The 13,992-nt window shown below is 32.8% G+C and overlaps 3 protein-coding genes across 3 annotated transcripts in view; 1 reads left to right on the forward strand and 2 right to left on the reverse strand.

The window, feature by feature from the left end:
- Positions 1-3,714: 3,714 nt before the first annotated feature.
- LOC107915881 (probable LIM domain-containing serine/threonine-protein kinase DDB_G0286997) lies at positions 3,715-4,641 on the forward strand. Its single transcript, XM_016845075.2, has one exon. The coding sequence runs from the start codon at positions 3,837-3,839 to the stop codon at positions 4,353-4,355; it is 519 nt and encodes a 172-aa protein (XP_016700564.1). The 5' UTR covers positions 3,715-3,836; the 3' UTR covers positions 4,356-4,641.
- A 1,408-nt stretch (positions 4,642-6,049) lies between these two features.
- Positions 6,050-9,096, reverse strand: LOC107915381 (aspartate aminotransferase, mitochondrial). Its single transcript, XM_016844543.2, has 10 exons — positions 8,630-9,096; positions 8,464-8,549; positions 7,971-8,177; positions 7,774-7,879; positions 7,523-7,627; positions 7,263-7,435; positions 6,825-6,984; positions 6,631-6,726; positions 6,447-6,541; positions 6,050-6,334 (listed from the first exon to the last, which is right to left on the reverse strand). The coding sequence occupies exons 4-10, from the start codon at positions 7,786-7,788 to the stop codon at positions 6,151-6,153; spliced, it is 828 nt and encodes a 275-aa protein (XP_016700032.2). The 5' UTR covers positions 7,789-7,879; positions 7,971-8,177; positions 8,464-8,549; positions 8,630-9,096; the 3' UTR covers positions 6,050-6,150.
- The window catches only part of LOC121222045 (aspartate aminotransferase, mitochondrial-like), a 31,698-nt gene continuing 25,672 nt past the window's right edge, over positions 7,967-13,992 (reverse strand). Inside the window, exons 3-5 of the mRNA XM_041101932.1 lie at positions 8,630-8,770; positions 8,464-8,549; positions 7,967-8,177 (exon numbers count right to left, since the gene is read on the reverse strand). Coding sequence (XP_040957866.1) covers positions 7,967-8,177; positions 8,464-8,549; positions 8,630-8,770 — 438 coding nt within the window. The remainder of the gene's footprint in view (positions 8,178-8,463; positions 8,550-8,629; positions 8,771-13,992) is intronic.

A 13,992-nucleotide genomic window follows, 5' to 3' on the forward strand; every position in this document is an offset into this window, starting at 1 on the left:
CTTCGAACCAACAGCTCGGATACTTCTTGGTTCGAACTCTAGCTCTGATACCACTTGTCACGGGGCTGGACCTTTCGTCTCGCGATCCGTGCGGCCTTAGGCGATTCGCTCGTCCAAACTCGCCCAAGTCAGCCTTTACTCGAATGAGGATTCCTTAAGAACTCCTCCAAGGCACCAACTCGTACAGCGGAAGCAAACTTATGCCAAAAGAAGCTTATAAAGAACAAAAGAAAGGGACGCACACAAAGTGTTTGAGTAAATGCTCTCTATTCTCTTATTCACAAAGAATAATGAAACAGTGAATGGAGTGAGTACAAATGAGGGGGAGGCTCTCTATTTATACTTGAGCTCCCCCAAAACCGACGGTCAAGATATAATTACATCGACGGACGAGATTAAAATTTACCTACCATCAAATCTCTAAGAATATAATATCATATCTTCTAAGATTCCATATCTTAGATAAGATATGTAATCTTATAAAATAATATCTTATAAGATTCCATATCATATCTAAGATCTCTAAGATTATAATATCATATCTTCTAAGATTGGTTACCATATTAGCCTAAGTTGCCATCTCTTCGCTATCGGGCCAACCAGGCTTCAATCTAACAGGCTTCTTTAGAATCTCATTGAATCGGGCCAGTTCTCGTGAGCCAAATGATCCCCATCTGAGCAATAGACCTCTATTGGATGCATTTGGTGCGATGGTCACGGGCTTTGAATTGCGGCCCGTGACACTAGTACCAAGACAAAACCGACACATCCATCAATACGGCATTGATAACTTATCTTTTGCCCAATCTTAACCCGATAAAAAAATGTAAGAGTAAACTACATTATTAAACTATTAATAAATTTATATTTTAATTATTAACTTAAAAACATAAATTAATATAATAGTATATATTTTAATTAATCTATAATTTAGTTCTAACTAGCAATCCGAATTCTCCCCTGGCGATTGCCCCAGCTAAATCTTTCTTTCTTGGTCCATCTACAGTATCCTAGCGCAGCCGGTGGGGCAACAGCAAGTGAGGCCAGATATATATATATGCACAAGCACTTTTTGTCAGCTTTGATTAGCCTGCAATATCTTCTCTGCTTCAGCTTTTTCTTCCGCAGGCCAGCCATCAATTATATTTGATTTACTACGTTAGAATTTTTAGATTCTATAAATAAAATTAGAAATTTAACAAGTATTTTATATGAATATAGTAAATTATTAAAAAATATTATTAAAATATATATATAAAAAAATTTTAAATTATTTATAAAATAAAAAAATATCCTACCAATATATCAAATGTTAACCATTAATATATGGAGTGAAGATATTATTATCATAGTAATTTTAAAGAAAAAAAGACATTCTCACTTTATTTCCTGTTGGTAAGATTGTTCTATGTTAATTTTGACGAAAAAATCGACATTCATGGTGACAACTGATGATGGTGGGCGTGGCAGCAGCAGTGCCAAATGGTGATTGATGGTCGAGCTTCACGTAAACGCCCTGACCGATACAGAACCAGCTTCTTAAATAGCGAAGGCCCCACGACCGAATTAAGTCATTATTCCTACGAATGTTATTCAATGGGAAGCTAAAAGCATAACGTCTAAATATTTTGAGTTGCAACTACTTCCAATACCACAACACTAACTTAAACTACTTTCAAGAAAAAACAAAACCTAGGTGGTTCCATTTTCATAACCAAATTATGAAAAATCTTCAAAACAATGTTGCACCTATGTTTTTTTAAATTATTGTACCTATGTATACGTGGCATGATGTTTGAAATATATGAAAAGTTGTTTAAAAAATTGAACATATATATTTCTATCTCACTTTGAGTTGAAATATCATATACTTAGCTAAATGTCATCTTAATTATAATATGTTTAATTAGAAAATGTTTTAAAATTTAATGTTGATTCATTAGAACAATATAAATCAAGACTCAAAACTCCTATTAATAGAAAAATGAAACCACTACAAAATGCAAAATAAATTTTGTAACTGAGTACAAAGGTTTCTCCCCCCTCCACACATGGATAGAAGTAGATAAACATGAATTAATTCGGACTCTCACATGATGAAAAAAAATTAAAGGTCTCAAGAAGAAAAAGATCCTATTTAACTATTGTACATTGCTAGCATTAATAGAAAATGAAATAATCTTGAGTCTCGAATAACTGATCATATTGCCAAAGCCGTTAAAGTGAAAATAAATCTTATAAGATGGAGATTTTGATGATTTTGAGATCACATATTTAAATCTCACCATGTGTGTGGATTTAATCTAAAATTAGGGCAAAATACCAAAAAAAGCTCTATTTTTTTAAAATTTACCGAAATGGGCCCGATATTTTATTATTTACCGGAATGGGCCATTTTTCCCAAAATCGTGTCCACGTCAACACGATGTCAGGGAACGTGTCAGCAAATCGCGTCCATGTCAGCGGCTTTGCTTACGTGGACACAAATCGCGCCTACGAGGACGCGATTTTCTGACACATCAGCAAAACGCGCTGACGTCCACGCGATTTGCTGACACGTCCCCTGACATCGTGCTGACGTGGACGCGATTTGGGAAAAATGGCCCATTCCGGTAAATAATAAAATACCGGGCCTATTTCGATAAATTTTTAAAAAAATAGGGCTTTTATGTGTAATTTACCCTTTTTTTTGGTATTTTGCCCCTAATAATATATATTAATGTAATATTGAAGAGTTAATTGATTAAAAAAATAAATGCAACAAGTACAAAAAAGATTCAAAATTATTACCAACAAAATTTGAACCAAGGTACTAAGGGAAAAGAGCAAGCATCTTAACCAACTAAGCTAAACTAATTAATTAACATATTATAAAAATACTGTTATTATCTTAATTATATTACTTACGTTCTAATGATTTATCGGACCTATTCCATATACGTGTCAAATCAAAAAAAATAATACAACAATTCTGTAAAAAAAATCCGGTGTTTACTTCAAATAAATAAAGAAAATAATGATTTGAATGTTTCAAAATTCAATTTTAAACCGAAAAATCAAAATTTAGAGGCAAAAAAGGATCATTTTCAATGAAAACTGCGGCAAACTGCCTTCGTCCATTTTTCAGCGCGTAGATCTCGAAAATTTATTCGAAATAAAAAAAATCGTCTCAATCGGACAACCGAGCCAAAAGTTATGGCCTTTCAAAGTTTTCCAAGCTAAAAAACATAAATTGTTCATGAATTATTGCTTCCATGTCAGCAAATCGCGCTTACGTAGATGCGATTTGTTGCCACGTAAGTAATCGCACTGACGTGGACGCGATTTGCTGACACATTTCCTGATATCGCGCTGACGTGGACGCGATTTCGAGAAAAATAACCCATTCTAGTAAATAATAAAATACCGGGCCCATATCGGTAAATTTTAAAAAAAAGGACTTTTATGTGTAATTTATCCCTAAAATTATTGCGGTGGATTGAATTTAATTTATTTATTAAAACAATTAATTAATATTTATAATAATTTATTGTAATAGTAAAATTGAAGTGTGAGTAAAAAAGCTTTGGTGATGGATACCGCAATATTGCTTTTTTTCTTTTTCTTTTGGATAAGTCATGTAAAGTAATATTCTGACATGTCTTTACTTCTGATTTCACTTCACTTCTGCTGGTCCTGCTTCTCTAATACTATATAACCCCAAAAGTAGAGAGATCTTCAAGCCTAAAGCCTTCCTCTCTGGCTCTGGGATTATTTTCCTTCATATAATCCCCTAAACCAATTGATCACTGAAACCCCAAAAACACCACCACCACCACCACAAATTTCATCCCAAGATGTTTACCACAAGTCCTGATCATCTTCCCCATAATAAGAGTCTCGAAATTAAGCAAGATGACAAGTTCTTTTCCAGGCTTTTATCTAAGGAAAACTCTGTCGCCAATCCTTCTTTCAGGGTCTACTATGGCGGACTGCCCGGTGCTGTCCCTTTCATGTGGGAGTCTCAGCCTGGGACACCCAAATACACATTCTCTGATACATCCATTCCTCCTCTCACTCCTCCTCCATCATACTACTCCAACTCCAACTCCAAACCCATCAAGAATAAGCACTCAAGATCTGGTCTTTTCCAGGCATTGTTCCCAAAGATGATCAGTTTGAAGAAAACCAGCAGTCTAGTGCCTACATCACCTCCTCCTCCTCCTTCTTCTTCACCAATATTTCTTGCAATAAGGCCCGAAAAATACCAGAAGAGGAGTCGATTTTTTACCCCAGATGATGAAGCTGATACTGCAGCCATTAGGTCACCAACTTCCACTCTGTGTTTCGATATTGGTAGGGGGAAGTATCGGTAAGCTTCGTGGATGATACGACTGCTGAACATATATCCTCAGCTGTTTAACATGGATCTGAGTAAACATACAGATTTGGTGGATGAGAATCTCTCTCACGTTTGTGTTCATTTACTTTGTAATTGCAACCATCTAGGAATGTATTTTAGTTGGTCTATGGTTAGTTAAAGCTGTGAAAACACCCAAAACTACAGAATTTATGGTACTAAATCATTTACTATTGCCGGAAAAAAAATATTTGTAATTTTCTCAGTTGTATCTTACTGTTAATAAAATCTGTTTTCGTTAATGATAGATATATAGTAGTTGTAAAAATTTTGCATTTAAAGAGTAACAAAGCCCAATGAACTTATTAATCATATGTTTTATATGAGAGAGGTACATTTACCTTCCTTCATAGTCACCATTATTATGTTACAAACATGGGGTTTAATGCACCCACCCCCACATAATGCTTAACTCTTACATTCCATTCAACATTCAACAATACATGCGCATCATTTTCCCAACTTCAGAAAAAGAAAAAAACAAGTAACTGTTGAGAGTGCTTAAAGTTCATTAAGGAAATATTTTAAAATTTGGTTTTAGTGAGCAAGGATCTTAGTAGATGACAACACTACAACTCGGTCAAGTTTAGAAATTGAAATATCTAGTTAATCCTAAACTAAATAAGGAGGGAAAATGTTATATAACAGACAGCCCCTGAAACTCAAAAGAATTCATAGACAAATTTCAGCCACAAATTTTAGGAACTGTTAGGGAAGTGTTTCCTTTGCATGGTGCTGATTAATAATTTTGTGCACCAGCTGAGGTTTTCTTTGGGAATATGATCATATAGTGTACCCTACATTGATATAAACTACTTAATGCTCATGTTGTATGAATTTAATGAACAAAAGAATCAGAGTGTTTGAAAGGACACTAAGATTTTGTTGCATAATTTACTTGGTGGTTGATGGTCTCATAATTTAATACATTTATGTAGCATAGATAAAGGTTCCTATCTTCATATTTAATTTGGGGTGTGATTTTTGGAATCTTTCTGCACTTCCTTTCTCCTTCCACAGTACACAAATCTTGTCCCATTTGAATGAGGGGAAACCTCCTGTGCCTTTCTAATTAATAGACTATACGGAATGCAAAACTGGGATTTTGGTCCTTAATTTGATTGAAAAAAGAATGAATCGCTCCATTATTTTACTTTGTGGAAAGACTGTAACAACTTGACAAATACAAAAGCAATCAAATCAAGGAAGATGAAAATATTATTGAAAATTGTACGGCAAAGACATCCCAGTCCCAGTCCTATCCTTTTTACCCCCAGGGTCAAAAGTGTATGCCTAACAACAAAAACCAAGCACTTAATTCTTAAAGCTAAAATGTCGGCAGTTTTCCAGGTGCTGACCTGGGCTTGTCCACAAGGGATCCATCCATGTGAGATAGGACTGACAGTGGACCATTTCTGTATGGCATTTTTAATTTCTTTGCCCAAGCCCGATATAGGTGGGTCCAATAACCCGCTCTATTATTAAAAATAATATAATTAATATTTTTTTATTAAAATTTTTGTCCCGACATCTATTTGTCACCGATTTCCAACTGTGTTACCCTCGTCCCAACTCTAATATTGTATATAAAAAATAATCTTGCCTTGGAAAATTTGAAAACATAGACATGCAGGTTTTGTGATGTCTAACTTGTTTTAATGTCATCTTTCTTTCTTTTTCCAAAAAAAAAAAGAAGTTTCAATTTTCTGCAACATATATGGTACAACCTAAAAGAATTATATGTGTGCATATTACAAGGCTAAATTCATTCCCCTTGCTCTTGTTTTATTAGTACCAAGGGAAGTTGAGCATATATCAGTATTAACCTTATATGCACCAATGTTATGTAATATCTTGATGTCGCGATTGGAGGCAGTGACTTCATGAATAGCTCTTGCTACATAATCGACATTCTTTGTTGTCACACTAGCCATGCTGCCATGTTACCGCATGATGAAGTTCAGATTAGTTCATAATTGTAAGGCATTACAGAGTAACAAGCCTTAACCTTCAAGAACAAAATCGATGTTTTATATGATAAATATACCTTATGCGTCCATCATGTGTCATGTATATATGAAATTCCTTTGCAAGCTGATCGACCTCTGCACGAGTTAATCCAGAGAAGCAAAACATTCCGGCCTGCAATTTTGCATATCTTGATGAGTTAATATGCAAAATACAGGAGCATTTCAAGGAGCATCCAGAAAATTTCTGGTTACATTACTGACCTGGTTAGTTATGTGTTGCCAATTGAGGGGAGACCGTAATCTCTCAAGAGCTTCCCGTAGAGTAGCTCTCATTCTTTGAATACGAGTTGCCATGACCTTATAACAAGGAGATATGATTACACATGCATCAGGCCAATCGTCCCTGTAATAATGTAAAGTGAAGTAAAGAGGAGCAACCAGAAAAGGGAACTTACCTTAACCTCTTTGAGCCAAAGGGCCTTAATGTCTGGATTGCTCAAGATTTTCGAGACTAGTGATATACCGTGAATTGTTGGACTGCTATACATAGCGTTAGAAATCTGCTTTAGCTGGCTCTTGATAGCCACTGCTTGGATTTTGTCATTGCAGAGAATACTGAAACAATCAATGCGGGTAAGATTACTGAAGAATCATATGGACCAAACCAGAATACAGAGTGATCGCTGAAAACTTGAGCCTCCTAGCGAACAATAAATTACCATTGATATTATTAGATTTAATGGTCTCTTACATGAGCAAGGTTAATAGTGGCAATAGTGGATAAATGCATATACATTACATTTACATGATTATATGCACGGTACAAGTTCAGAGAAGTAAATGTGTATATATATACATCGGAATATAAACAAAAATGAAGAACATTGGCTGACCTGAGACAACCCACTCGGTGTCCATACAAACCCAAGTTTTTCGCAAAAGATTGCGCACAACCGATTGAATGGCCATCTTCAAGAAAAATTCTAATAGCTTGGGCATCCCTCTCTACATCCCCGCTTGCAAAACCTTGATAAGCGACGTCAAAGAAGGGAAAATGATTCTTTACCTAAAACATGGTCAAGGCAAGAATTTTGAAGCAACAATAGATATAAGAGAAATTATGTTTCAAACATGATATAATTATTGCCGTTACCTTGAACAGAGATGAGATTTCTCGCCACTGCTCATCCGTAGGGTCAACCCCAGTTGGGTTATGGGCACAAGGATGAAGTAAGAAGAAAGAACCATCTGGTGCATTCTATAGGAACCATAAAATAAAATAAAACAAAAGCAGTCAATAGCTGACACATTTAACAGTATTTTCACAAGTACTCAATATTGTAGTGTTCCGTAGGGTACAAGTTTCCGGCTGCAAAAATGCAAATGCAATATCAAATATTGTACCTTGACATCATCCATGAGTGCCACAAAGTTTAAACCCTTAGAATCAGGATGGTAGTAGTGAAAGGTTCGGCCCGGAACATGAGCATCTCCCCAAATATTGCGGTGACTGGGGAACAAGAATAAAATGTGACTCCACCGTAGGTTTTGTATAACTGGAAACAATAGAATGGAATGAAAAAGGGTACAAGACAACTTACTTAGACCATGTTGGATCAGGAAAATATATTGTTGAATCAGGGTAAAATCGTTTCTGAAACTCGGCAAAGATACGACACGCACCAGTTCCAGATAGAGCCGGGATTCCGGCAAACCTCCTTTCTTTTATGACATCCAAATCTTCCCTATATATCAATTTTGCACTCTCCTCAACCAATTTCGAGCTAATAGCTGTAGATGTCGACTCCCTGCCAATGCATCTCAGAAGATCAGAGAAGAAGACATTATGACTTTAGATATAAAAATGATGAAATCAAATTGTGAGAATAAGATTTTGCTGCCAAGTTTGGGATGAAGAGCAAATTAATAATTAAAAAGGACAAACAATTTCAGAACTTAACATGATTTGGCAGAGTCATAAATGAGAATGACAAGAATAGGAAAGATATGCCTAAATATATACAATAATGTACAATATATTCCTAAAAATAATATCCCATAATAATATCCTAACATAATGAAAAAGAAACTCACAGGAAATTGGTAGCCCCAATCTTGCCTTCCGCTTCTCTAACCCATTGAAGCACAACCGGTTTCCCTTCATCATCCCTGTAAGCTCCCTGCAAAATCCCGGACCCAAGATTATTCTTGCTATCCCCTAAAGATTGAACAAGCAATTGTGATGAGAAAAAAAAAGTACCACTCCAAGATTAATCTTGTAAGGACAAGGATCAGCAAGAAAGGCGTCGGTGACAGCATTGATGAGGTCTTTAAGAGCCGGAGTGACATGATCCCACCATGACCGTCGTCGAGTGGGGCTGGTGGAGTTGAGATTCCTCGTCTTAGAAATCGGGAAATAATCATTGTCAAGATATGGAAAAAAACTGCCGCTGATTTGGTTCTGTTGTGTTCAGGTAACACAGGATTGGGTGTATAAATAAGTATATGAAGAGGAAGGAAGGTTGGAAGAAAGGAAAAACAACGGTGTGGTTCGTCTTCCATGGTCTTGTGTATTTGTTCAAAAAGAAGGGAGCTTTCGTCTTTGGTTTTTCAGTGGGCTTTTTCAGTTTTGTTCGTTGGTTTTGTTTCTTTCATTCTCTCGCTGTGTGGCCAACAGAATTGCAGATGTGGGTGAGGGTCGGATTCTTCCTTTTGACTGCCGCTTTTATTTAATTATTATTATTTTATTCTTTGTGTATGTAACTTCACAACTTATCAAATTAGTCCCTATACTATTATACGGATAATTTAATTTTTGTACTATTAAAAAATTAAATAATGTTAAATTTGAACAGATTTAACAAGTATGGTTTTAAAAAAATTAATATTTTAAAGTTTTTATAGTTTTGTAAACAAAATTTTTATTTAAAATTGAACTACAACTGAAAAAAAATTCAAGATATTTTTTATACATTAAATATTAAATTTATTACAATTTAGACTTGTTTGATTTTTTTAATATTATATAATCAAAATGGTCCATTTAATAATAATTTAATATAATTCCTAATACAAGGATGTCTCAAGCACTTTAACCTTTTAATTTTAGTTTGACAAAACAATGTGGAAGAGAAAAAGAAAAGCCGGACGTGTTGGACAATGATGTTTCGGGTAAGACTTATGGTGTAAAAAGTATACCTTCTCATGTGCTATGCCACCTACTACTCTAACTTGAAGACTCACTCGAAAAGTGAAAAGATTTAGATAAAAATATAAGATTTGGGCAAAAAAATAATGATCGTTTAAAAAATGGGCCAAGCCTCGAGTAAGACATTTTTTGTTTGGCCCGATTTCACTAAATAACAAAAAAAAATCTATTTTTTATTATTTTAATTATATTTTCTTATTGTTTTCTCCCAATTTTGCTACCATTTCACTATTATGTTATTACTATTTTGTTGTTGTTGTTTGGATATTGTATGACACTTGTTTTATTGTTAATTTCTTTATTATTTTAGAGACATTTTCTTATTAAGTTGCATCTATCTTTGTATTTTTTAAGTATACATATTTTTTAAAATTTATTTTCAATTTGTTTGGAAATATTTATTTTAATATTTTTAGTATTTTTATGTATTATATATATTTAAAAATTATGTAAAAAAATAATATAATATAAAAAATTTAATATGGGCCAGATCGGGCCGGGCCCTGGTTTTAATATTTTTATCTGGGCTTGGGCAAATTTTAGGCCCATTTTTTAGGTTGGACCTAGCAAACAGGCCTAAATGTTTACTTGGGCCCGACCCATGATCACCTCCAATAAAAAGCCTTCAAACTTAAAAAAAAAAAACAATTAAACCATTAATTTTTTTACTCAATTGGATACTTGAACTTTCAAAATGCATAAAAAAACCCTCAATCTTTTTTTTTTAAAACAATTAGGCCCATGTTATTTTTTTACTCTCAATTGGGTACTTAAACTTTTAAAATGCATTAAAAAATCACTCAAAATTTTTCAAAAAAAGTAATTAAGCTACTGATTTTTTTACACTCAATTAGGTACTTTAACTGTAAAATGCATCAAAAAGACTATTTGACCGTTAACTTTAATAGTTAACCGTTAACTTTAATAGTTAACCGTTAAAGTTAACTATCTCTAATTTTTTCAGTTAAAGCCACCGCATGTCACAACTACGGTGTGACATGTGGCAAAAAAATATAATTAATAAAAGTTATAAAAATATTAAATATTAATAAAAATATAAAAATATTAAAAATTAGGAAAAAATATAAAAATCGTAGAAAAATATAAAATATTGTAAAATTTTATAAAAATCATAAAAACTTATAAAAATGCATAAAAAACCCCTTTAACCATTAACTTCGAACGTTTACCATTAAAGCTAACTACCCTAGTTTTTTTCCAGTTAAAGCCATCATGTATTGCACCACAGTGTGACATATGGCGAAAAATGATAAAAAATAAAAATCAATAAAAGTTAAAAAAATGATAAAATGCTTCTTTTAGTAAGATAATTTTTTTAATTTTTTTTAAAAAATCTTATATTTATTTACATATTATAATATTCTAACGACTTTATAAATTTTTATAATTTTTTCTATATTTTATATTTTTACAATTATTATTATTATTATTCTAATTTTTAATGTTTTTTTGTATTCAAATTTAATCATTTTTATAAATTTTGTTGATTTTTATTTTTAATCATTTTTTTGGCCACATGTCACACTGTGGTTGTAACATGTTGTGGCTTTAATTGAAAAAAATTAGGGGTGGTTCAAGTACCCAATTAAATGCAAAAAAAGTAGGGGCTTAATTACTTTTTTGAAAAAGTTTCAGGGCCTTTTTTTATGCATTTTGAAAGTTCAAGTACCAATTGAGTGCAAAAAAAAAAGTAGGGGCTTAATTGCTTTTTTTTAAAGTTTGAGGGTTTTTTTGATGGATTGTGAAAGTTGAAGTACTCAAGTGAGTGAAAAAAAAGGGGACTTAATTGCTTATTTTTTTTAAAAAAAATTAAAGATCTTTTACACCCTTAAACCTTTGGGTAATTATATGATTATTTATGCGTAAGATTCGATATAATAGTTTAATTTTTTAACTTTAGTGTTTCACTTTTTTTATATATTTTTTGTAAAAATTATTTTTATTATACCCTATAAACACTTGTCATCAACCTACTCTTGCTTATGGAAATTAAAAATTTTACTGGTGATGTAATAAATATTTTCTCATTATTTATATCAATTAAATCAAATTAATCTTTCTTTTAAAAAATATCAAACTTTTTTATTAAACCAAACAACAAATGACTATGTTAGGCATATATTGTTTTAGATCAAATTATGGTTATTGTAACAGCCCGATTCGGAACAGTGGTTTTGGGACCACAAATCCGATGAGAAAACTTTAATTCTTATTATATTTTTATGGTCTACAATTTCACGGAAAAATTTCGTGAAAATTTCGTTCGAAAATTACGATGTTTGAGCACTCAATTTAATCAAAAGGACTAAATTGTAAAAAGTGCAAAAGTTGAGTTCTAGAAGCTAGAGGTGTCAAGTTGCTATGAAATTTTAAATTGGAGGTCCTTAAATGGTAATTAGACCATTGGTTATATTATGGACAAAAATAGACATGGTTTGTAAGTAAGCTATTTAAGGGCATTTTGGTAAAATGCCTTAGTTAATGAATAAAGACAAAACAACATGAAATAAGTTATCATCTTCTTCAATTCTTTCCTCCATGGACGAATGTAGCAAGGGAACACCATGGTTAGGGTTTGTTCATCTTCCAAGCTTCATGGTAAGTCCGTTCTAGCCCCGTTTTTCTTGTTCTTTATATTTTTAGAATCCTGGTAACTTGCATAATCTAATCCTACTATTAATTCGAGCTAGAATTTATGTTTGAAAAATTACCCATAGATGAAAAGTGTGAATTTTGATGTTTCATGACATAATATGAAGCTTAGAGTTATGTTAAACGATTTTTGCTAATTGATTTTCAGCGAAAACGAGTAAAACGACATAATTGGTAAAAATACCTAATGCTCATAAGTAAGTGTTAGAGTGGGAATTTGATGTTGGATTAGAAGGGAAAAATGTTCAGTATGTCATAAAACATAAGAATAAGAGAGGAAGTTTAATTTCCGAGCTTTGGGGCTAAAGTGTAAATATGTAAAAGTTTAGGGGCAAAATTATACTTTTTCCAAAGTTTGAGTTAAAGACTGTTTTGATGAATGTGCATGTTAAATAAGTCAAATGTGTTATTATAGTTCAAGAAAGAAGTGGAATCGACCTTAATCGGAGAAAAGAAAAGATTAAAGATTAAAGACTAAATTGCTAAATTTCTATATTGTTGCACCAAAGTAAGTATGCATGTGAATTAATGTATTATTTTAATGTTATTCAATAAATTGTTGAGATTTTATTGAATATAGAATAAATATTTGATGTAGAATATAAGAAGTTGGTTAAGTTTGAGAAAGGTGGTAAAATGTTGAAAAACAAGGTTTCCGACTGAACACTCGGAATAGACCGGAATACATGGAATAAAAAGGGGTTGCTAAGTGTTGATTCCCCAAATTATTGAATCTAAAGGTGGTTGCTATGTGCTGATTTCACCCTATCTTTGATTGTGAAAGGGGTTGCTATGTGCTGATTCCCCGTATCATTGAATATAAAGGTGGTTGCTAGGTGCTGATTCCACCGTATCCTTGATTGTGAAAGGGGTTGCTATGTGCTGATTTCCTGTATCACTGAATTTAAGGTGGTTGCTAAGTGCTGAATCCATCGAGTAACGGATAATATTCTGAGTGTTCAACAGGGAAATTGGAAAGGTAAATGCATATGAAATGGACAAGATTATGTGAGGAATATTGGGTTTGATATTTAATCGACCCATGTGTAAGAAGGTATGAAATATCAAAACTACAAAAAGTAAATCTAGAAATAAAATAGTTTTAAACAACAACAGTTGAGCAACTTTGAAAAATCACCATAATTGGTGGAAAATGAATTGGAGGCTAAATAATATATGAAATTGAATCTGAGTGAGTCTATTTTAACAAGAAAGAAACAGAGCAAGCAAAAGAGTTATATATTTTGAAATATTTTAATTTTAGTGAAACAGGGCTGAATTGATTTCGAAATCCCCTGTTCCAACTTTGGAAGATCACTAAAAATTGTACAACAATAATTATGGCTTGTAATTTACATTCTTGAATTCCTCATTCAGTCTGTTTTCAAGAGAAACAAACAAGAACATCATTTGAATTCTGTACAAAGAGATAAACAATTTTTAGTGAAGAGGGGTCAGAGCTATTGAGCAGTGAAATAGGGGAGAGTTTGAAGAATAAACTGTACTAATTGGCTAAACCAAAAATTCTGAAAATTTTATGTTTAGAATATATGTGAGTCTAGTTTTGGGTAAAATTAATGGAACTTAATTTAGTGATATAATTCAACTAGATAGCTTTAAATTTAAATATAAGTGGATAGTGAAATTATGTATAATGCTATTTAAGCCTGCTATATACATAAAGGATGTGGATGGAGGGGAGGAGGAGGACAATAAAATGTATGAATGAATTGTGTATAAAT

The sequence above is a fragment of the Gossypium hirsutum genome, chromosome D10, assembly GCF_007990345.1.
Source record: "Gossypium hirsutum isolate 1008001.06 chromosome D10, Gossypium_hirsutum_v2.1, whole genome shotgun sequence".
Lineage (NCBI taxonomy): Eukaryota > Viridiplantae > Streptophyta > Magnoliopsida > Malvales > Malvaceae > Gossypium > Gossypium hirsutum.